General features: G+C 36.0%; 1 protein-coding gene across 1 annotated transcript in view; it reads left to right on the top strand.

Moving 5' to 3' along the window:
* Positions 1-23923, top strand: part of herc3 (HECT and RLD domain containing E3 ubiquitin protein ligase 3) — a 30453-nt gene extending 6530 nt beyond the window's left edge. The window contains exons 8-25 of the mRNA XM_024259366.1: positions 915-1063; positions 1764-1837; positions 3180-3304; positions 3408-3467; positions 6826-6937; positions 8717-8906; positions 10677-10840; positions 10911-11024; positions 11610-11633; positions 11724-11822; positions 11924-12094; positions 12178-12321; positions 14682-14848; positions 15240-15306; positions 15579-15661; positions 18162-18345; positions 19993-20095; positions 20173-23923. Of these exons, the coding sequence (XP_024115134.1) occupies positions 915-1063; positions 1764-1837; positions 3180-3304; positions 3408-3467; positions 6826-6937; positions 8717-8906; positions 10677-10840; positions 10911-11024; positions 11610-11633; positions 11724-11822; positions 11924-12094; positions 12178-12321; positions 14682-14848; positions 15240-15306; positions 15579-15661; positions 18162-18345; positions 19993-20095; positions 20173-20381 (2239 nt within the window). The 3' untranslated portion in view covers positions 20382-23923. The remainder of the gene's footprint in view (positions 1-914; positions 1064-1763; positions 1838-3179; positions 3305-3407; positions 3468-6825; positions 6938-8716; positions 8907-10676; positions 10841-10910; positions 11025-11609; positions 11634-11723; positions 11823-11923; positions 12095-12177; positions 12322-14681; positions 14849-15239; positions 15307-15578; positions 15662-18161; positions 18346-19992; positions 20096-20172) is intronic.
* The last annotated feature ends 204 nt before the right edge of the window (positions 23924-24127 follow it).

Below are 24127 nucleotides of genomic sequence, written 5' to 3'. Positions count from 1 at the left end.
TTATAATGCTTTTTTCGGTTTAAACATTGATATGCATTAAAGTTCTACTCCAATCATATTTTCATCTGTTGTAAAAGCTTTTAATTATGGCTATGCCATTTTTAGGCAAAATCAGTTCATGAGAAATAAGCCTTTGATTTGTGGGCGGGACTTTTGGCACAGAAGGAAGCCTCTGCTGGTTTCCCATCATCCTTTTGATTACACTCTCTCCTTGCAACTACCCCAAGCTAACGTTAGTGGTGCAAAAAAAAAAAAAAAATAATGGCGAGCAGTATTGGAGCTATTCAGCCATACATTTTTGAGGCACATACGAAGAAAACGAAGACGCACACGGATCTATTTGTCAGCTAGTGGATGTATCAGAATGGAGTGGAGCAAGGAGACTTTGACTCGCCCATTTCGCTTGCTGCATCACAAAAGAGAGCTCTTTTTCAACAACATTTTTTCGTCTGACTCACCCCGATTTTAATAAAGAAATACTCAGAAATACTCTATGGATGTCCTCTATAATGAGAAAAATACTACAGTAAAATTCCAAAAACACAATTTTCATTGGAGTGGGTCTCTTCACTCTTTTTGTTTTTTAGAGGAGTAGTTATGGATTTTCCTGTTTTTGGTTTTGAGTTTTTGTCCCCATCTGCCTTTAAAAATAAACCCGTTTTGAAAATGTTGTGTTTTTGTTGATCTCCACATTCCAGGATCTGCTGAAGCTGAAAATTACATCATGCTCAAAGAATGAAGATGATTTTTAAAAATATTTTAGGACTCTAACCAAGTTTTACACCCACGTCTAGACTTAAAATTCAATTTAAAACCTTGATTCCCCTTCAATCGTCCATAATCATTGATCTTAAATCAGACTAAGTTTACAGCGTCGAGCTCTAAATGTCACCTTTTGCTTTTCCCGTTTGTAGGCACCACACTCTTGCGTTTGTTCCATCCTCCGGTACGGTGTATGCATTTGGCTGTAACAGCCACGGTCAGCTGGGAACTGGAGTACTGGCTGATTTAAGAAGTCCACATCCTGTTAAAAATGATTTCTTGACTTTAAATCTCAGAAAAGGTAAGTTAAGTCTTCACTTGTTTGTGTAGAAACGTAAATGACACGTTTTCTCTGTCTCCATTATTGCAGAGAGTTTCCCATCAGAAGGTCTATGCTGGTGGGGACTTGTAGAAGCTTCACACAATTTTCTCCTCTGCACATTTAATATAAACTGATATATCAAGCTGGTCTCCCTGATCAGCGTGTTGCAGTTATTTTTACACATTCTTCTTTTTTTTTTTTTAAACACTGGTTGAGATTATGTAAATTACAGTATTTAAAAGAGTTATCCTGAAAGATGCTTGTATTCTCCACAAAATATTTTATAACTTTTATAATTTTTTATAACCTAACTTTTTTGTAAATTGAATGAATTCAAAAAATGTCATTAAAGAAGAGCACGACCCATTTCCCTCGTTCTCCTTGTTTACAAAAGTGATGGGTTTCATTTATGTGTGGAAACTATAGTCTTCTGGAGTGAAGTGAAGTTGTATTTATTTGCAATATTTTCTTAATTTAAACTTAACAGCCAGTTTGAAGGAACATTTTCTTTGCAGTTTTAGTTGCTGGAATGTCAAGGCACAACAAGAGTAGCTTTCACTTGTATCTTATTTTCAGAATGATTTGTGGAAAGATTAAAATTTTGTGCAACAAATGTTTTAAAATACATTTTTATATTATTTTTATTATTAGGTGATCACTGTCTCCCTTTCTTTTTCAGATTTAAGGAAGTATTCAGTGATCAAAATCATCTCTGGAGGAGACCATAGCTTTTTGATGTATTCCAGTGAGCAGGTATGTGTTTTACTCTTCTTTAATTAAGCTGTTATAGACACTATATTTGTCAAAAACAGTTAAATCTCATTTTTTGAGAATTTCCGTAGTCGTAAAAGGATTAAAACTCTACTCTTTATTAGTTATGCACGATATTGACTTTGTCTCGTGTCTTGTCTCTTGCAGCTGATAACGATAATAAACCAATATTTTTTTTAGATACTTGAGAAAAAAAAATTGCAACTACAAAATGAGAGCATATGGCTTTTATATATTCCAACAAATTTGCAAAACTTGTTTTACCTGCTAATAAATTTAACAATAGGCAAGGCAAGGCAAGGCAAGGCAAGTTTATTTGTATAGCACATTTCATGTACAGAGACAATTCAATAGGTAGTACAAACACTATTAGCTTTTTCAGTTTGCCACCTATAAACAGAGAAAGAGTATTTCAATAGTTAGAACAAATCTTAAGACTTTAACTTAAACAGCAATGTAGCAAGGTCAGTTTTTCAATACAAATAACGCCCAATATAATAGTATGCAAAAGAAAAACTTTAATCTCAAAGTGCAAAAATGACTACTTCTTTTTAAACTGATGTGCAAAATAAATGGTTGCTCTTAGAAATGAACTTTTCCCGAACACATGAAGGCTTGGATTCTAAGAGATTAGAATCAAGCTCCTCTCTGCAAGGATCTGGTGTATTTTAATGCTGTGTTTGGACAGGTTACTGCTGTTCACGCCTTTATGAGAAACGTTTTTGCTACATCTGAGACATTTATTCGTTATTTGTAAAACATTTTATGTGAAGAACGCAACTTTTTTCATTTTTATTCACGTATGACAAATTTTCATCCGTGCAATATGGTAAAAATCAATGTAGTGGCCGTGTGACGTGGGCTTCAGGTTGTAGGCCCCTGCACATGAAATGTTTGGAAACTGAAGCTTATACAGTTTTAAAGAGGAAACAAAATGATTTGTTTATTTAACAAAAGAAAAAAAAATACTAAAAGCTTCAATATAGGTGATTTTGTCCTGCAGAAAACGTTAAACTTCAATTTTTTTGCACAAGTGAAATTCATTGCTTCACCACACGGTGGCAGTATGATCACAGCTTTTGTGCAGGACCTGTGCCGGATGTGTTGGTGCAAACAAACGGTTAGGAATGCTGACTGATAAAGACATAAAGTTCTGTCTCTGCGTCGGGCCACTAACCCTGGCAGAACATTTAGACCGCGGGCGTGGTTTGTTTATTTGATCTCCTCTGAGGACATAAACAACACTACCCACAGAAATGCGCCACACACATTGCAATTGGCAGTTTGCTGTGTTTGATGTCTCTGCTTCTCTTCACCTCTTTAGTGTCCTGCAGCCCCAGAAGACTTCCGAGTGTTTCATGTCGGTAAAAGCCTCTCCCCCATCAACCACGACCGCTTGAACTCATGGAGGCTAAAACTCCTGTACAACACAGACGCTAATGTTTCAAAGTAAGTCCATTTGCCAAAATAAAATGTTTGTACACAAAATATGTATTTGCAAAGTCCTGTACATTGCCCTCCCTGTAGTTTCTGATCAGTTTCTTTCTCACAGAGACATCGTCATTCAGCTCTCCTCAGCAGCTTGTTGGAACGCCAGCTTCTTAGACCAAAGGTAACGTCGTTACTTGTAGGGTCATTGTCAGGGTGTCGGGTTTTAAAAAAGCAGGACATTCAAACTAAACTTTTATGACAATGAAGCAAATTTTATTATCCTTCTATGTAGCAAATAAAAATTAAGTAAAGGTGTGAAAGGAACATCCTAATGTGGGAAAATAGTAGCATTTACCTCTCGGTGTTAAGCTACTTGAGTGATTACAAGCAATCTGATTCAGATTTTTAAAACAAAATTACTGTAAAATAATATTTTCACTGACAGATTTTGAATCTTATTGTTTAGTATTAGCCTTTTAAACTCACCGGTGAGTTTGCCAATCACACTGATTCTTTATGACACAGGAAAAACATTTAACATAACATTATTTAACATAAAGTAAAAAAACAATGTTGCTTTTGAAATTTTTGGTTTAAAACAAGTGAGAATTATGACACATAATTGTGATACACATTGGAATATATCTTTGGAAGTGGAAGTTTGTCTGGTTTTTACAAATTTTTCAGTGATATTTGGCTTTGATTTTGGATTTCTATATTTTTTATTTTGTCACTGCAGTATTAGCCTTTGTCATAAATCATAAAACAGTAGGAATCTCAACGTATGTGACTTTTTGCTGTGAAAAAATGACTAAATTTACAACTTTTTTTCAATCATTTCCAGGTTTCTTGTGGAATTATTATTTAATATTTAGCAAAAAAGAAGCTGGAGTTCCTCTAAAAAGATGGCACAAAATTTCTATCTCAAAAATAAATAATTAAAGCAAATTACAATGTTGTAATAAAAAAGTTACATTTAAAAGGCTGAAACTAAGAGGTTTTAGGGTTGCAAAAAAAATCCACAACATCACAAAAATGTTTGTAAATGGGAAAAGAAAACTGAAAATAAACTATAGCAACATAATTGGCATGTAATTTACCTGCCTTTAAACAGGAATCTTTTTTTTTAATTTCTCACAAATATTAAATGATGCAAAGATGGAAAACTAAGTAAAATCAAAACTCTTAATTTTTACAATACCTTAAGGCTTAAATGAGTAAAATACAGCCAGACGTGTATTTTTTAAGCTGCATTTGACCAATGGATTACATAAAAAAGCATGTGAATGAGCAACTGTGGAGGGCAAGACTCCTTTTTTAATGGATGGATAGAGACAGACTTGGTGAGGGCGACCATTTGCTGTGACTGGCAGAGGTCAGGGAGGACAGAAAAAGATTCACAAACAAAAACAGACATCTAGGAACTGCAGCTCTCAGATGTACATTTATGGTTGAGGAAAACAGCAGATTATCGAAAGATCCACAGCGAGAAAAAAGAGGGGGGCATCCTGGATTTAAATGGATTAAAAGTAGTTTTTCTCAACTTATTAACTAATTTGTGGATTGATTTTGGCACAATGGATGTCCCAATAATTCATAACACATTCTTCCATAAAATCTTATGCAGCAAAACCGATGCTACAAACTGCAGATTTATTTGAACTCGTGTTTAGGTAGTAGCTTTTAAAAGCCGACCCATCAGCAGATACTTATCATGAGTTGTGGGTGTCCACGGAGCAGAAAACGGATCCCCGCAGATACGTAAAGACACCAGGCGTTCTGCAAGCATGGGGAATTATTTGTAGCCCGAGCCTACGCCGCTCCATAAACCTGTGGACTGTACATGAAAGAAGAAATATGGACTTGGCCTGGGAAACCAGAGACCAAAGGATGTGAAGTATGTCCATTTGTTTGGAGCACTAAATGCAAAACACCTCAGAGTCCTAACAGACTTAATTAAGCTGTCTCCTGACAGAGCGAGGAAGGATCGGGTCACAACAACAGCTAACAAATCAGGTGACGTCAGGGGGCCTGTTATGTGTAATCTTTATAAATAAGATGCAAAAAAACTCTTAATTAGCTATCCACTCTTTCATGGTCATGAAACAAATATTATTCATTAATTCAGGCGTTTCTCTGCCACTGATTTGATACCAGAAGTTGTTTTAGTAAATGTATTGTCTTGACCACATTTTTTAAATTTCCCAGTTGATTTAATATATATAATTTATTGAAAAACAACATAACATTATATTAATTGGTAAAAGTTGAGTAAAGATGGTGAAGTGGTTAGCATGGTCGATATGGTCCTGGTTCAAATCCCAGCTGATTCTTGTCTTTCTGTGTGGAGTTTGAATGTTCTCTTTTTTCAAGCACTTTGGTTTCCTCCCACAGCCCCAAAACATGCTGCACAGGCTGTCTGAGGACTTTAAATTGTGTGGACTGGTGATCTGGGTGTATCCCACCTTTTCCCTGTTTTAGCTGGGATAGGCTCTAGCAGCCCCTGTGACAAAACACAGGAGGAATAGAAGATGGATATAAGTTTATTTAATGTTGAAAATGTAAAATATTTCACCAGATTGCTATAAATTCTTGCTAAATTTGCTTTTCTTATTGCGGTAATGTTTCAAATCTATTGATTTTTATATCTAAAATATTTTCAGATCTAAATGTTTATATTAATCTAAATTTTCCTGATTAAAGCGTTTAGAAAATAGTGTGTATATCTCTAAATTATCAGGAATATTTTTTTGAAAAGTTAACTGTTCCTATTGAAGACTTATTGCAGTAAAAAGCATTTTTTTCTTATTTTTTTCCATCTAAAAGGTCATTTTTTGAGCAACAGAATCCTCCTTGTTTAAAGTTATTCAGAAAAAAATGAAAATAAGCTACTAAAAATATGATAAACTTGAACATCATCAGTTTGGTTTTAGTTTTTTTTTAAAAAGAGGATATTATGATGCCTTTTATAACCGGCATTGTTCTTTTATCTAAAACAGTGTTGAGGCTCGCCGCTCAGGGTCATGGCAGCGGCGTCCACTCCCGCTCTGCATTAGTGTTTTGTTTGGGACACAGTCCCTGCTGGATGATATCAGACTCCTTTCTGTTGTGGTTAAATAAAACCTCAACTGTGAGAAAAGCTTCACTCTCAATGCTGACACTGTCAATCGCATTTGTCATGTTGTGGAGTCATTTAGCTTTGGTTTAGTGCTAACAATAAAAAGAAAATCTGCTCTGGAACAGAGGAGATTATCTGTGAAGACTGTTCATTCATTCATTCACAATGGCTCCATAGCAGAAAAGTTTTTAAAGAGTCATCTAAACTCATTTTTTTAAGTTGATAACAGTTAACCTCTTACCCAGAAGATTTCTCCTTGAAAACCTTTTCTGTCACTGTGTGTTTAGCCTTAAAACATCAAGTAAAGTACTTTTCATTCTGTTGTCTAAACATTCATGAACTGCTTCTTTGGTTTCATTTCTGACCTTTAAAACATGCTCTTAAAAAGAATAATCTTTCACATTATTTTTCCTTTTCTCAGTGATGATGCTCACTTTAAAACCAACCCAAAGATCTCCGGCATCGATCTCAACTCTGTCAGAATGCTGTTTGAAACGCTAAGCAAACCAGCTTTCGCTGGAGTCCAGGAGCAGGTATGTCTAATGCAGTCACATCTGAAACATGTAAATATGTCTGACAGTTGATTCAATATTATTTATATACAGCGGGGCAAAACGTATTTAGTCAGCCACCAATTCTCCAAGTTCTCCCACTTAAAAGATCAGAAAGGACTGGAATTTTCATCATACCTCAACTATGAGAGACAAAATAAAAATCCAGGAAATTCCATTGTCTGATATTTAAAGAATTTATTTATGAATTTGGTGGAAAAAGAAGTATTTAGTCAATAACAAAAATTAATCTCAATACTCAAAAATGTTATTTCTGGTGTCCTTAGACAGCTCTTTGGTCTTGGCCATAGTGTAGTTTGGAGTGTTACTGTTTAATTTTGTGGACAGGTGTATTTTATATAAATTACGGGTTTAAACAGGTACCACAAATCCAGGTTACAAGTGGAGGAAGAAGTGGTTACAGGTCTGTGAGAGCCAGAAATCTCGATTGTTTGTAGGTTACCAAATACTTATTTTCCACCTTAATTTGCAAATAAATTCTTTAAAAATCAGACAATGTGATTTTCTAGATTTTATTCCCCTCATTTTGTCTCTCATTGTTGATTTTTACCTATGAGGAAAATGATACTCATGAAACTCTTTTAATTTCATGAAACTGGAGGATTCTAGTAAATTAGCCCAACTTATGAAGAACAATGATTCAGATAATCATAACATAAAGCTCATGCTAACAAGTCAACTAAACTCCTTATATCACTTCAAATCACTATATCGGTTGAATTCTTCTATGGAAGCTTTTTTTAGGTCATAATTGAAAGTATTATGTATTATTCAATTGACAATGCAATTTGAAAATGCATTTTTCAATTTGCAATTCACTTTTCAATTCAGGCTCAATCTTTTTATTATTACAGAAATTCCTTCATGTCCATTGTCTGAAAGCGGCATCCATGTCATATGGAATTAATCTTATTTTGAACATACATCAAGATCTGCCGCAGATCGCACTGTGCAGACTCTCTTTAGGAAACTGTGTAGGTCAACTTTACATGGATTGTAATCAGTGGGTTGAAGTGAACCCACAATCCAGACCTCATGAAGCCTCTCCCAGCATGTCCTGATTCCGATTTTCCCTCAAGCAGCAAGATGGATCCCGTTTGTTTTTAAAACATCCCATAAATCTAATACTCTCTGCTTACAGCTCTCGGTGCTGGACGTAAATTATTCCTTTATGTGATTGCTTTGCTTTTTTGAAGCAGGAAGTCTAAAACTATCAAAACAAATAACAATCTACAACAGTAGATATTTTCTTTTTTTACCACAGTAAAAGGTTGAAGTGTATGTGTAAATGTGCTTACAGTGTCTGTGTGATTTAAGATCTCAGGGATCCACATCAATCCGCCTGCAATGTTTCATACAATAGAGAATTAATCCAATCCCATTCAGCTATTATTTAATAAAAATTATGCCTTTTTTGACCAATATTCTGCACTCTTTATTCTCTTAAAAATTAAGTTTTATTGGCTTTAACATTTCTACCAAATTATGTTTAAATTAACTACTAACAAATGTTTTTGAACAATATCAGTACATTCAATGTTTTATGATCTCATACATTGCTATTAGTTACTCTCTTTACAATTTTTGGTCCAGTGACTGACAGAGAATGTGGATTAATGAGTAATAATCTGAGCCAAAACATAATATATAAATATTGACTCTGAATATGTCCATTTTTTAAAATGTGTTATTATTATTGGGATTTTTTGAAGGTAATATTCTCCTCTCCGTCATGTTTAGGCGACCACAAGCTTTGAAAGTCTGCTGATCCCTCAGCTGCCGCGTTCCCCACCTGATGTGGAGGCCATGAGGATATATCTCATCCTGTCCGAGTACCCAGCCCTGCAGGACTCCAAGAACTACATACGCCTCACTATTCCACTGGCAATAGCCATTCTCAGGCTAGATGCCAACCCCAGCAAAGTATTGGGTACCATGCATTCATGAAATTCTACTCTACAAGTACTAAAATGATGGATTTAGAATTACCAAAAACGTATCTTAAGCAGAAAAGTCTGGCAAGTGAGAGGTTTAGTTTTTACTGTGTCTAGAGTTCATATACCAGCAAGATTTTCACTTTAAATTAAAAGCAAAGAAGCACCATACAGCTCTAAAGTCGCCCTTGATGCTTTGCACATGATTTGACACTTTAGGAGATTTTCAGGCTCCGATTGTTGCACAAATGGAAAAGAAAATTGGTCCAATGAAGGAAGAAAATACAAAAAAATGAGGCAACAACTTCACTACGGTCCAACAAAGTCATAAAAAAGTTGAATAAAAAACTAGCCTTAATGTAAAGCAGTGTGTGAAAAATAAGTTACACCTCATGATTTAGTTGCAACGTGTAGCACCACCACCTCTAGCAGTGATTAGAAATGATCGCTGCTTGCAGCCCTGTCCACCACTTTAAAGGAGGTTTTTGTAGATTTTCTTGGTTTGAAACTGTGACCTTTGCAGACGGCTTCCTTTATTTGTCAGGAAGTGGTGGTGGAGGGCCCAAAATGCAGGAGACCAGGCAAGTGGGAGAAAAGTCCATGGGAGCAACAAAAAGGTTGCAGAGTAGATGCCCTGACAGCCTGACACTTAAGTAGACTGAGGGTAATTAACTTAACGTAAGACAGCTGTGGATCATGAAAAACCTGAAACTGGTGTGACTGACGAGGCCAACTTAGAACAAGACCAAATGTAACAAAGATCAAACTAAATCAAACAATCTTCACATTTTTAACTGTTGTTACACAGTTCTTTTTTCTTGTTTTTTTTTTATATTTTTTTTACACAACCCAAAGCTATTTACATGTATTTGTTGAGTTTAATCACAGTCTTAAATTCCACTGAGCAAAACACTGTTTATGGTTTTCTAAGTGCCGTAAAACCAGCCCAAACTTTCAGCACAGAGCATGATTGAGAATGTTTTTAAGTCCCACTCTGATTATCTTTTGATCTATTGTAAAAGCGTACCCCAAGATCTTTTAATTATGATTATGCTGTTTTTTTCCCCCAAAATCTAGACACCTATGTTTTCTAGGACATACTTTTTGCATGAAAACTTTGAGTTGTGGGCGGGACTCTTGAACCAGGTGCCACCTAGATTGAATAACTGAGTGGATGCATTAGAATAAGGTGGAGCAGGAAGTGTGTGGTCTGACCAGCGTATTTTCTACATAACAAACGTATTTAAACAACTTTTTTTAAACATTTGAATAAAGAAAAACTCAGAAGTGCAATTTTAGGCTTAATTTTGTTTATATATGTCACAAGAACATATTAAAAACACCAAAAATCAATTTTTTTAAAATAGAAGTGGGCATTTAAAACCCTAAAATATTATCTTAATAACAACATTTTAGCCTTTTTGTTGATCTCTGTCTTCCTCCTCCCTAAATGCCAGGTTAGAAAAATGTCTATAAGGATTAGAAAGGATCAAATCCATTCAATCTTCACCTTGATTTGATTATTTTTCCTAAATCCTATAGAGGGAAAGATGTTATTTTCTATTCTATTCTATTCTATTCTTAACTTAAAAATTATGTTGAATTTGTTATTTTCCTTTTTTATTTTTGAGATGTAGCTTTAAAAAACACACACATATATATATATATATATATTATTCTGATACATGAAACTGAAATGAAAAAATAAACAAAATGTAAATAATATTTTTTTCCCAGTAATTCTAAATCCCATTTGGTTTGTGTAGATAACTGGTGGTGTGTTGTGGATGTCGGCGTCTTCACCAGAATGGTTGACATGTACAAGAGCATAGTTGTGTACATGCTCACGGGAGGCAAGAGCATCCCTGCACCCATGTTCTACGAGAACTACTTCATGGCCACGTTGAGACTGCTGGAGAAGCTCCACAAGGTATCCTGAACGTCGGTTTGTGCTGGACTGCAGCAGAATAGACTTTTAAGATGTTTCCTCTCGCCACCAGGTGAATTTAAAGGCCCATCATGTAGAATACAACCACTTTTATATCCCTGACATCACCACCCTGGTGGATATCCAGGAAGACTACCTCAAATGGTTTCTGAGTAAAGCCCAGATTGTGAGTATGAAGGATCGCAGCGTTTTCTCTTGGGGTTTGTTTGGCTTTCGTTCTCCACTCTCCATTTAATTTAGAACTATTCTTCTGCATTAATTTAATAGTTGGATTTCAAGAAGTATTATTTGAAAAATGTTTTTCATTTTGGGAAGATGACTTTTAAATGCTGTGACATGTTTTGCCTTCATAGTTTGGCAAAAGCTTCATAATGCTAAAGGGAATTTTTAAAAAGTCCCAGAAAAAATGCTGCATTGTGCCTGAAATCGAACCTAAAAAGTGAGATATTACTACAGGAATTTGTAGCTTCTAACATTTTCTGACTTCAATTCTTTAAGCTTTCTGGATTTCTAATCTTAGCATAAGCAATAATCCATTTTTTAAGAGCAATCCACCTAGTTGTTACTATTGTTACTCCAAATCCTTTCAGCAAATTCTTAGTAGAAAAATCTTCATTTACATTCAGAATTAAGACATGAGGTCAATATGGTGATATTTTGGACTCCATTTTGGAATATTACATAACAACACATAACTTTTGACACTTTTTTGTGTGAAACACTCATTTATTTTTTTACCTGTTGTTTCTAGAAAGTGGGCTCATCTCCTTCACAGGTAAAATCCTTTATCAGTAACAAAAGCACGATTAAACAACCTTGATTTTTGCAGTTTTATTGTAAGTCTGAGTGTATTTTTCCCCTGCAGAGTAACCTTCCCCCAGTGAACCTTTGTGCCTTCCCGTTCATACTGAATGCCCAAGCCAAGACGACAATGCTGCAAACAGATGCTGAACTGCAAATGCAGGTACAGTTTCCGTCAATCCTCACCATTCACTTTGCCTCACAGTTCTCATTTAAAAAAAAAAACCTTTGTTTTGCTTTTTTTTCCTGTCATTGAACGTCCAGATGGCAGTAAGCGGTGCAAACCTGCACAATGTTTTCATGCTGCTCACACTGGAACCCCACCTTGCAAGGAACCCATACCTGGTGCTGCATGTGCGCAGGAATCATTTAGTAAGCGACACGCTTCGAGAGCTAACCGTCTACTCTGATGTGGACCTCAAGAAACCACTCAAAGTGAGTAAAACGGTTTCAAGTCCCTGCATTTAAGGAAAATAGAAACCCTTCTGGGTTTAGCCTCAATTGCATCTTCCCTTCAGGTGATCTTTGACGGCGAGGAGGCTGTGGACGCAGGTGGGTTGACGAAAGAGTTCTTCCTGCTGCTCCTAAAGGAACTCATGGATCCTGTCTATGGGATGTTCACCCACTACAAAGACTCCAATCTGTTGTGGTTCTCAGACAAAGTAAGTTGACATGCAGTCGGAGATGCTTGCTGCCATGGCAACTGCACCACATCCTCCGGCTCTTGTGTTTTATTGCAGTGACTCATCAAGTGCACAGATTTACAATGAAGGATTTGGGAAAAAAAAGGACTGCAGTTTTTGAAGAAATGGTGGAGTTTGATCCAGGAAAATGTAATTCCTGCTTATAAAGTTAAAAAAATAAAAATAAAATTAAAGGTTTCTAATGTACACATTTTAAAACAAATTGGATTTATACAACAGATTCCAAATAATTACATCTAAAAGCCTCTTTAAAATGTTTTTCTTAAATTAGTCTTTACAGTCATATACATTTGTAGATGTGTAACCTGTCAGCCTTGAATTAAAGCACTATGTACAGCAATTTCATCTGAAGCAGATGTTTTATCAACTTTTATAGTTAATGGAAGAAACAGTTTTTTTAGTGTCTTTATCATTTTTAGACTATATTGATTGTTTGGAGAGTTGTTGCTCTTAACTTTCTCCTACTGTAGAAGAGAAGAAATGTTAGCAAATAAGAGGAATTTCCTCTTTTTTTCCTGTAGCATGAAGCTTACATTTCTAAATGGACAATTAAAATAAAAAAGGGCAAATCTGACCTAAATCTGATACTATATTGCAATTTTTGCAATGTTTTTTTTAGCAATGTTTTGCTATAGTAATGTCAAAATAACAAAAAACTAAATGTGATTTGACACCTTTGTGTTTATGTGAGTATTTCAGGATACGCTGCTGCTGCTGTTGGTAATCTTTACATGGGTCTCCATGACATGCGGGTGGTAGTTGGACCTGCATGTGTTGTTCCAGGAAGATACACAAAGTTATATTATCTGCCAGTTGGAACTTTCGGGTTTACAAAACACACTGCAGCAGAAGAAAGCACGACCCTGAACTTAGTGACCTGTGAAGAGAAACTGTAATGGACTTTATCATTTTTAATCCTTTTTAGGTTTCTTTTTAATACTGGAAAAACAAACCTAGTTAATTCAATAATAATTAAAAAAAATGATTTCCTCATTGCTAGATTTTCTTTGAATAGAGAAAAAATCTGCAAATAAGGTAAGAAAAATGTTCTTAAGATGACAAAATTAATTTAGAACAAAAATTCTTGTCGCTAACACATACTTTCTCAAACTAAGATAATTTTTCTATTGAAAAACTTCTTTTGATAAGCATATCTTTCTTACAAGACAAAATAGGAATTTACTTTATTAAGATTCACTTTTTTGTGTATTTTTTTTCTTTAACTGTTAAATTTGGTAAAATTTTACAAAACACAAATTGTTAATTAACTCTACTATCTTAAGTTTTAATTATTCATTCATTCATTCATCTTCCAGACCGCTTCTTCCCTTTCGGGGTCGCGGGGGTGCCGGAGCCTAACCCGGCTACTGACGGGCGAAGGCGGGGTACACCCTGGACAGGTCGCCAGTCTGTCTCAGGGCCTCAATCACACACACATGCACTCTCACATTCACACCTAGGGACAATTTAGAGTCACCAATTAACCTATGAAGCATGTTTTTGGACGGTGGGAGGAAGCCGGAGTCCCCGGTGAAAACCCACGCATGCACGGGGAGAACATGCAAACTCCACACAGAAAGGTCCCAGCCGGGATTCGAACCGGGGCCTTCTCGCTGTGAGGCGAGAGCGCTAACCACTTGCGCCACCGTGCAGCCAGTTTTAATTATGTGTCTCCAATATTGTTTTATCGTTCCGTAAATGTACTTTTGCTACAACAATTGATGGATTCAATGCTGAAGCCTTCAAATCTGGAGCATAAACTTTGAATTCCCTCACTACTCGCTACTTAATCTCTATATATAGGGTGTTCTCCTTTTTTTGGGGTCGCCGAATCAACTTTTTTTTTTTTAATCCAGAGCCATGGAAAATTTCCCAGAAGTCTCTGCGATAAACTAGACTTCAATGCTGACTCGATTGGCAAATATAGACCACGTTTGAATGATTTGTCATATGGAAAAATGTATTACTTTAATAAATAATCCAAGTTTTCATCATTAAGCAATTCACAAATTGTTTTTGTAAAATGTTCATGTTTATAGTGTTTATTTTGGCAAATAGATTACGTTATATTTGCTGTTTTTTTTTAAGGAATATAATGTGTCCTAATTGGATTAAACTCTAGGATACTTCCCAGCCCAGACTTTGTAATCTTTTAGGGATCTGGGAATAGTAATGGAATTCAGACTCAGCCTTAAACTCAGATCATTATACATCTAGTGATGCTTCATGTAACATTAATGCTCTTTTAAATATCAGAGAAGACACTTGTTATAATCCTAAGAGCAAAAGTAAAACCGAGGACTCTTGTGTTTCTGTAGTGTTTTGTAGAGCAGAACTGGTTCCACCTGATCGGGATCATCTGTGGTCTTGCCATCTATAACTCCACTGTGGTGGACCTGCACTTTCCTCTGGCTCTTTACAAAAAGCTGCTGGATGTCTCCCCCTCACTGGAGGACTTCAAAGAGCTCTCACCCACAGAAGCCAGGTGGAGCACAGCTTTTTACACTGTTGTCACCATTTTTTGTTGTTGTGAACCTAAATTAAATTATCTTTGAGTATCATAAACACTGACTTTTCTTTTTCGAGATGATTTTATTTAAATAATATAGATTTTTGCCATTTTTAAGTTGCATACTTTGGTGGTAAAAGCTGCAGATCTTTACAGATCATCTATTTTTTCATGAAAATGACTCGTTTGTTACAAATGTGGCTCCATATAAAAGCAAGATCAGCTCTCTTCCAGAGGTTTAACTATTACCAAGAAACTGAAACGGCAACCGCTGATGCCTAAGCATGAATATACTTTGTGTAGATTTTAATGAAAGAATAATGCTTAAAGAGAATTACTCTTCACTAATCCTGTCCTTGTTTTGCAGAAGTTTACAGCAGCTTTTAGATTATGAAGGGAGAGATGTGGAGGGGACATTCCTTCTCAACTTTGCTGTACGTATCTGCTGAATTTTCTCTGTTTGCTTACTCTTATGAATCAATGAACCTTCATTAGATTGATTTTTAGAAACTAATCAACTCAGAACACATTTTTACACAGTTTTTTTTTTTTTTAAGCTAAACTATTGTATTTTTTAATTGGTTTATTTTTAACTGCCTGAAATCTTCTGATTTGCCCACTAGGGGAAACGTTGACTATAAATATCTGTGTTTGTGTGAACTGATGTTTTATTTTTAGAGTTTGACTGGTTGTGTTTACGTCTCAGATCACCAGGGAGAACTATGGGATGACGGAGGTCAAAGAGCTGGTCCCTGGAGGAGAGAGCATCGCTGTGGACAATACCAACAGGTTTGGCAGCTGGAACTCGGGCTTACTGTGACCACTTCTTTCTTATTGGTTAAAGCAAAGTCTTCAGTCTGCATTGACATGGTGTTTCTCGTCCTAAAAAGAACTGTAACGGCCTCGGCCTCTGTTGGCATCTTTGCCCTGGTTTTTTTTATCCTCGTCAGAGCTGTGGGGTGGGCGGCCTTAACATGCTGGCTGCTGAACAGATGGGGAGTGCAGCAACTGGGCTTTTTTATTTATTTTTTCCAACTTCTCCTCAAAAATAAAGTGTTGTGAAGCAGCAGTGAACATTTCACCTTATTTGTCAATTTTAGGGTCTCAAAAAAAGATTCCCGCTTTATCTATTTTTTTTAGTTTACATTACCTAGATTGGGCTCATTTATACAATGCTTTCAGTTTTTAAACGCATCTTAAAACCTTTTTTTAGTCTTTGACCAAATCTAAGATTTTTGTTCTAAATTTTTACTTTTTTATTTAAAGTCTATTGTTTGTATTACCATTTTAAACTATCTTTTTAAAAAAATTACTGTTTAATGATTATTTTAATGATATTTTGCATTTTTTCCACCATTTTAATTTGTCACTGGAGGCATATAAGTTATGGAGGCATTTGTGACTCATATTTTAAAAATCAAAGTCAACACTGGGAATGCTTTTTCATTTTCACTGTATGGCTTCATCAGTTGACTCAAAAATAAAATGACAGCTAAATTCTGCGACCGACTTGCTTTTTCTTTTTTGAAAAAGCATTCTCAGTATTTACTTTTCTTTTGAAATATAAGTCACATTTGTTTGCATAGTAATGCAGTTATATTGTGAAAATAAAAAACGAATATTACCGTTGATCCATGTTAATGGTCAAATTTGATATGTCTAATTGAATTTGGTACAAATTTACTAGAGAAGTTTTTGAAAAATAAATGTCAAATGCCGTTTTCTTTATAATTTTAATTAAGTTAAAAATTGAGTGGTGCTAAAGAAGAAGAAGAAGAAGAAAAGGCAGTTTGGAGGATTGAGTTGTCATTTTATTTTTGAGTCTTTTAGACACAGCTATATTGTGAAAAAGAAAAAGCATTTCGGGTATTGACTTTTATTTTGAAATATGAGTCACATTTTTTTTTTTCCACAATAAATAGGCACTGTTGGTGTTTTTTTCCTTACAAAATTGATTTATTTTATTTTTATTACTTTATGTGAGTAACAAATCCAAAAGTAATTGTTTTAGAACATAAATATTCATCGTATTTACTATGTAGCTTTCAGAAAAGGAAGTGAAATAAATTATTAGATTCAGGTGCACTTCAGAAATTTTTTATTTATTAATTTTTCATTTAGTAAATGCAATCGAACATCCAGCTGCTGCATTTACTGCAGGATTGGGTGTGTTTAGAGTTTTACCTGAGATGGTTTGTGTCAGTCTAAAGGATTTTTTATTTTATTTGCTTCATTAAACACTTTCTTACTTCTTTTGGTAGTTTTTAACACAAATATTTTTTCCAAGTAATTTTATTTTTAATGTCATTTTCAGTGGTTTATAGAGATTGAAATCAAATTTAATTCTGATTATTAAGCCTAAAATTGCTCTTTAGAACCAAATATCTACTTACAGCCACTAGCAATTATAGTCAGTAATCCTGTATGCCTGGATGTTGTTATTTTTAAACATTTACATTAATCAGAAAAGCACATTAAGATAAAAACTCTCTTTAAAATGTGCATTTTAGTTAAGAAAGCAGCAGCTCAGATGTGAGGAAGTGCAAAAATACACAGACATTATTGAAGTTATGAAAATGAAATAAAAAAATAATAGGAAAGCATTAGCAGCTTGATGCTTCTTCCTCCAGTTCATTTCAAATGACTTCAGTGGTCTCCATAGAGACCAGCTCCTTCAGCTTCACTCTGTAATTTAGTCTCAGCAGAGGAAGCTGCAGTTTGGAATTTAATTTTAATGCTTCAGTGCGTAGATTTGGCACAAAAGAAAAAAAACAAGGGGGGCACAGGCTAAAGCCGTCAGCCTATTTTTACAAATTGTTAGCCACATAGCAAATGTGTGGCTGACTTCAATTGATGAACAAATATCAGTCTTCCAGTATAAGCACGTGAAACCTACTTGTGTCACAGTCTTCAGCTAGACAGAATCAAGCCGACACAATGGGTTTAATCTTTTAAGGTGTTTTAATGGTGCAGATCAGCAGCAGTGAAAGTGGTGCTTTCACTGCAGGATCTGAGCAGATTATGGGTTTAATCTGGTCCAACATCTTCTGGAGAGAATCAAACTGCGGTCATCCCACTTTGGGAGGCTTTCCATGAACTGTCGAGCCTGCAGGAAACATTTCGGTGCTCGTAAATGAAGGGAGGGGGAGACATGACGGACACAATGAGGGAGGAAGCGAATGTTAACAATGTGGATGCAGATTGTTAGCTGACTCTGAGGATGCAGCTGGTGTGCAGAGTTGATGTGTTTAGCATTTACTGAGCTTTTGTGTGTTTCTGTTCCATCCAGGAAGGAGTTTGTGGACTCTTACCTGCGGTACGTCTTCTCAGACTCTGTGGATGAACAGTACTCGGCCTTCTCGTCTGGTTTCCTGAAGGTGTGCGGAGGGGAGATCCTGTCGCTCTTCCAGCCGTCCGAGCTCATGGCCATGGTGGTCGGCAACAACAACTACAACTGGGAGGAGATGGAAAAGGTCAAATCTTTCCCAGAAATCCCATTTGAATTTGAGGTTTTGCTGATTTTGGTGAACTATGGTGCTGTTTTTTTTACAACATAGTCCTGAGAGATGATCTCCACTGGAGTGGTAGAAAAGAAAGAGGAATCTATTCCAGATTGGTGTTGCAAGTTTAAATTTAAGGGAACTTTACAATAAGTTCATTTTTTTTCCATTTTATTTGACCAGAAATTTTTCAGCCATGTATCTCATCATCCTAAAAGTCCCACTCTGGTAATCTTTTGACCTATTGTAAAAGCATTTTATTTTACATTTATGCCTTTTTTTTGCTAAAATTAAAAAGATAATAATTTTCTAGGACAAAGTTTCTGCAGAGCGGCAGGAGTTTATTAGCAATTTGTCTTTTGACTTGTGGATGGGACTTTTGGTGCGGAGCTAGTCTGCCCCCACTTCCCATCACCCCTCTGTTGACATGCTCTCCCACTAGCTTACAGCCCCTCACAAGCCCAAACTAACATTACCGGTACAACAAAAAGAGTTATCCAGCCGTTCAGTTTTGAGCTAGAGGTCCATTTGGATGAGAGAAACAAAGACAGATAGGGATTTAGAGGTACTTAAATCTAGCTTCTACATCACACCTACAAACTTTTTCAAACTGATTTTTTTTTGTCTGCTCCTGATTTACAATGATCTGAAGTAACAGATTTTCAGAAATGCAATTTTAAGCTTAATTTTCTTTATATATTTCCTCCATCATCAGAAAAATGCAGCAAGATCAAGTTTAAAACACCAAAAACACAGTTTTGATCGGAGCGGATCTTGAATGTGTTTATTCATTGGCTACAGTTCCTAATAAATTTCATTGTACAAAACAAATTTAAAGAGTAACCAAACACTATATCAACTTTTTTTGTATGTTGATCTCTATAAACAAGGCTTTAAAAGTGATGTCTGTTGCCACACTTTTGACCATTTAAAATGAACTTCCTGAAATCATCGTCTAAAACTGTCCTAAAACCGACCCTACAGGTCGAAATCAGGTATTACAGTTGAATTTTGTGATTGGTCAACTGGTGTAAGTCCCATATCATTTCAGAAGTTTCACATCTGCAGCTCCAGTATAAAAGCCCCGCCCATCTTTGATTCTGAAACGTTGGTCCTTATCGTGTTCGCTTTAGCACCGCTCGTGGGTGTATTGCCTTCAGTTGTCAAAGATCTACTGGATTGCACAAATTTCCAGTGGACTTGGAAGTTAGACAACAGAAGTTGAGTACAATTGGCAGTGAACTACGTCCTGGTGATGGATTTACAATGAACGTTAGCCTTTATTAGCTTATGATGCTAGCATCATTTTACCACTGAGACACGCTGCGGTGTGGACCATGCCCCCACTTCCCATCATTTGCCTCAGGAGAAGGTGGAGGAGAAAAATCCTCAACCTCCACACAATGTTTTGTGGAGAAACGGTATCAACTCTGTATTACTCTCCATATTAAAGACACTTTACCTCAAGCTAACTTCACTGTCAATCACAGATCCAAACCACACTGGGCTTAAAGTGAAGTCAGCCTCCAACTGCCCTGTTGTGTTACCCTTCAAACGTCCCATGGTGTATGATTCTCAATTGCCAGAAAGAGTTCACACTCCTGTCTCTACTTTTCTCAGAATGCTGTTTACAAAGGGGAGTACTCCGCCACTCACCCAACAGTGAGGTTGTTCTGGGAGGTTTTCCACGAGTTTCCCCTGGAAAAGAAGAAGCAGTTTTTATGTAGGTGTTCGTTTATTTTATCTCCCGGACTGTCCTATTCTGTCTATGATTCTGACATTTCTGTCACGGGGCCGCAGTGTTCCTGACGGGCAGCGACCGCATTCCCATCCACGGCATGGAGAGCCTGCGGATCATTATCCAGTCCACCACGGCGGAGGAGCACTACCTGCCAGTCGCTCACACCTGCTACAACCTGCTGGACATGCCCCGCTATCAGACCAAAGAGATCCTGCGTCGCCGCCTCACTCAGGCGGTGGAGCAGTACGAGGGCTTCAGCCTGGTCTGAGAGGAGCCTCAACGCACTTTAGCAGCCATAGACCACCATGTGAGTGTCAACCGTGAATGTGGGTGCAAGCTGGATGAAGAAAAGGCCACTCTTGCATGATTGTTAGGCTTTTTAAATATCCCAAGGTCTAAATGTGTAAACGCAGATACATTTTAAAGTTAAATGGTTCTCAACCTTTCGGGCCAACAAAGATGGAGGTCGGAAGTTTAACAGAAATTTAAAAAACACGTATGCATCAAAAAAAGAGAACAGTATACTGAAGTCTTTTTGGGATCAGATAAACTTCACAACGCTGAGAAACTAAAGCTACGTTCACATGGGGATGTTATACCCGTTCTTGAATGCGATGTGTTCACACTGGACTATTGCTAACGTACAGCTGGAGGGTGCGAAATATTGAAGCGATGCAAATGTTTCTCCAGGATTTTACTTTCACAACTCTTTTCCGATCTATGAAAGACTCAATGTCATATAGTTTCAGTCCGGCACAGTTATTAATTCCTCTACATGGTCGATTTGACACTTACTTGAATTAAAAAGGACGCCATCCATACGTCACTAGCAAATCTGAGTCTCTGATTGGTCAAAATTCCACCTGGTTTATCTTTCAGTTGTTGCGCGTTTTGTAGTAGAGCTTTAAAATTGTTGTGGAACCGTGCATAGCTACACGTAATCGCAAGTGGAAGCCCAAAAATGCACTTTTATTGGCGTTTACATCGACTTTTCATTGGACGCTGGAGGCGGTGTGAACGTAGCTTCAGGCTTCTGGGAAATTCTTCTTTTTGTTCCTTTGGCAAAAAATGTTATTGTTTTTATATATTCCTTAAATTCTATTTTTCATCTTAACGTTTTGTGTTGATATCTTGAGATAATATATTTCTTTTTCGTTATTTTGAATTAATTTAATAGATTGGTTATATTTTTGGCGTAAGAGCCGGATGTGTAAATAGCGGTTTAAAATCCTCCCCCACACTCCTTTGATCATTTGAATTTCAGAATCTCTGCCAGACTTTTTCAAAAGCTGAGGGAGTTTCGGGGTGGCAGAGGTGACGAGTGGTAAAGTACGATCTTTAATCGTTCATTCCCGTTGGTCAGCTGCGGCTCACAGAGCAGTTGACGTCTTAATCCCGCATTCAACAGTGTTGCCTTCAACAGGGAAGCTAGCTGTAGAAACAGACTTTTTAAAGCAACCGGATGTTGGGGGAAGGCACTTAACCTTAAAAAAGTAAATGTATATAGGGATTTGTTGGACTGCCTCTACCTAAAATTAAGTTATTTAATCCCATGAGGGTTTAGGAATTAAACTAGAGGAAAAATGGTCCAGAAATCTGTTTTACACCCTGCAGGTTTCAGCGGCTAAAATGGTTTCTTCTTCTTTTCAACAGTTTGTGTTTCAAAATCCAAAAAAACTCTTTATCCCCATTAAAATGACTGATTAAAATTACAATTTCTCTCTTTCTGGAAGCAGAAATGTTTATCTGAAATGACTTATTCCAACATTGTTTTTGTTTTAAGCTATAAAACATTCCTTTATTTCCCTAGTCTGTTTTATGAGTCATAAACAAGTTCAAATTCATCAACAGATTCAAGTTTAGTGTTTTTATTTTAATATAAAAAGTTTACTATTTTTTTGTTATTTAATAGTTTATTTGGTACATATTAATATAACTGTTAAGCAAAAAATACATGTGAGATGTCTTCATTAGCAATTTTGTTACCCCAAGGTCTGTAAACATCTACGAAAACTGAGATTGTTCCTTCAAATAAAAAATAAATAAAATTTGTATTTGGATATATAAGAAACTAAATGTTTTTATTTAAGCTTCTTTCACAAAAAGAAACAAAAACATGCTTAAAAAGCCAATTGATTGCTAGTTATCAGTAAGTAAATTTTTGCTGGTACTCATTTAAAAAAATAGATAAAAAGTCAACTACTTTGTTAGAGTTTGGAAAAGATTAAAAAATATTGGCTATGTCCAAATTCCTTCCCTACTCTCCAACACTAAAATATGAAACGGTGCGGGACTGTCTAGTGCCTTGGGTTTCAAATTTGGACACCATGCTCACTACTTTTTCTTTTTCTTTTCTAAAGAAGCAAATATTTCCCAAAGTAAAACCCTAATTTGAACATTTCACGAAGACTACCGATATTTAAAATAAATATTTTTTATTCACATGGAAAATCATCGAAATGCAATGCATTGTGGTCTATGTTCACCAATCTGGGGAGCATTGATTATTGTTTTTTTGCAGAGAATTCTGGGAAATTTCTAGGGCACTGGATTTTCTACAAAATGGCAGACGCTCTATATAAGGTAGTGAGTAGTGAAGGAATTTGGACACACAACCCAAGAATAAGTGGTTAAAAATATGAATGAAAAGGGGAAATCAAAGTTCTCTAAGGATTTTTCTTGTTTGTTGGTCCTGTATCAAGATGAATAATCAGGTCTTTACCCTTATATTTTAAATTTAGTATTCCTGTATCACATATATTTTCTAACCGATACATCTTCTGGTCTTCTCAATTCTGTGGTCACTTCGCTTAATTTTCTCGCCTGTTTCTTGCCGTTTTATTTATTTATGCATCTATTTTTTGTTGGCAAGAAGCAAACAAACATAGTATATGTCCCAAAAGTGTAATTAAAGCTAAACATAATCAAATCCTAGCTTCAGTAATTGTTGTGTCCATATTACCGAAGTAATTAAAATGTAATACTCAGAAAACTGCATATTCTGACAGTATAAGTGAGCGGATGTAACCGTTAGCATCTACAAAAACTTGATGTTTCTGCAACTTTTTCCCCCCCAAACATTTTTTTTAACTCCCCTCCGCAGTCAAACCTTTACTCTAAAAATATTGGTTGTGCGTGAATTGTATAAAATGTTCTTGCATATACACACATACGTATATTTTTTATACTTTCCTACATAATGTTAAAGTAATCCAGACTTGATCCATTCAGCAATAACTTAATCCGACGCAGGCATTATGAAGTTCTGAGTGTTTGAGTCTTCAGAGGACACCAGACAGAATAGGAATAGACTTTCCATCAAACACATTTTGACAGGTGACCTTTGACCCTACACCATCCACCAAACAAATTTGACAAGTGACAGATGGCTTTATAAAAATTGTAATATATATATATATATAGCTCAAAAGTGAAATTTATAATTTGATATGTATAAATTGTAATTTATATTAAGCCATCCATCACTTGTCATATTAGTTTGGTGGATGGTGTAGGGTCAAAGGTCACCTGTCAAAATGAGTTTGATGGAGAGTATATTCCTATTCTCTCTGACACTGCTTTCTATAGATTGACTCAATATTGCATGTACACATAAGGATTTTTTAAAAACATTCTAATTAAGGCTAATCTCTCTGGCAGACTTTAGTCCTATGCAATTTTTTTTGTGCTGTTGTGATTTTTTTGCTCTTATGATGTGATCCAGAAGATGTGATTTTGGGATGTTTGTCTACAGACTACATACAACTCTGTTCCAGCCTGAATTTTAAATAAAAGACTAAAAAAATAAAAGTTTTCTGCCTTGTCTTTGGTCACATGTCATGACACGTAGGGCAAGCGCTGCTGGTTTTGGCTTTACAACCTACTTTTGGACCGACATCTTGCCGTATTGGTTCTGTTTTGGCCACAATAACCTTTATAGGAGAACGATTGGTTCCAACTCACATTGGCAAAGAATACATGTTTCTTTCTATGTGGCTCCAACAGGTTCAGACC

Source organism: Oryzias melastigma, linkage group LG1 (genome assembly GCF_002922805.2).
Source record: "Oryzias melastigma strain HK-1 linkage group LG1, ASM292280v2, whole genome shotgun sequence".
Taxonomy (NCBI): Eukaryota; Metazoa; Chordata; class Actinopteri; order Beloniformes; family Adrianichthyidae; genus Oryzias; species Oryzias melastigma.
This window is presented reverse-complemented; position numbering and strand designations above follow the sequence as displayed.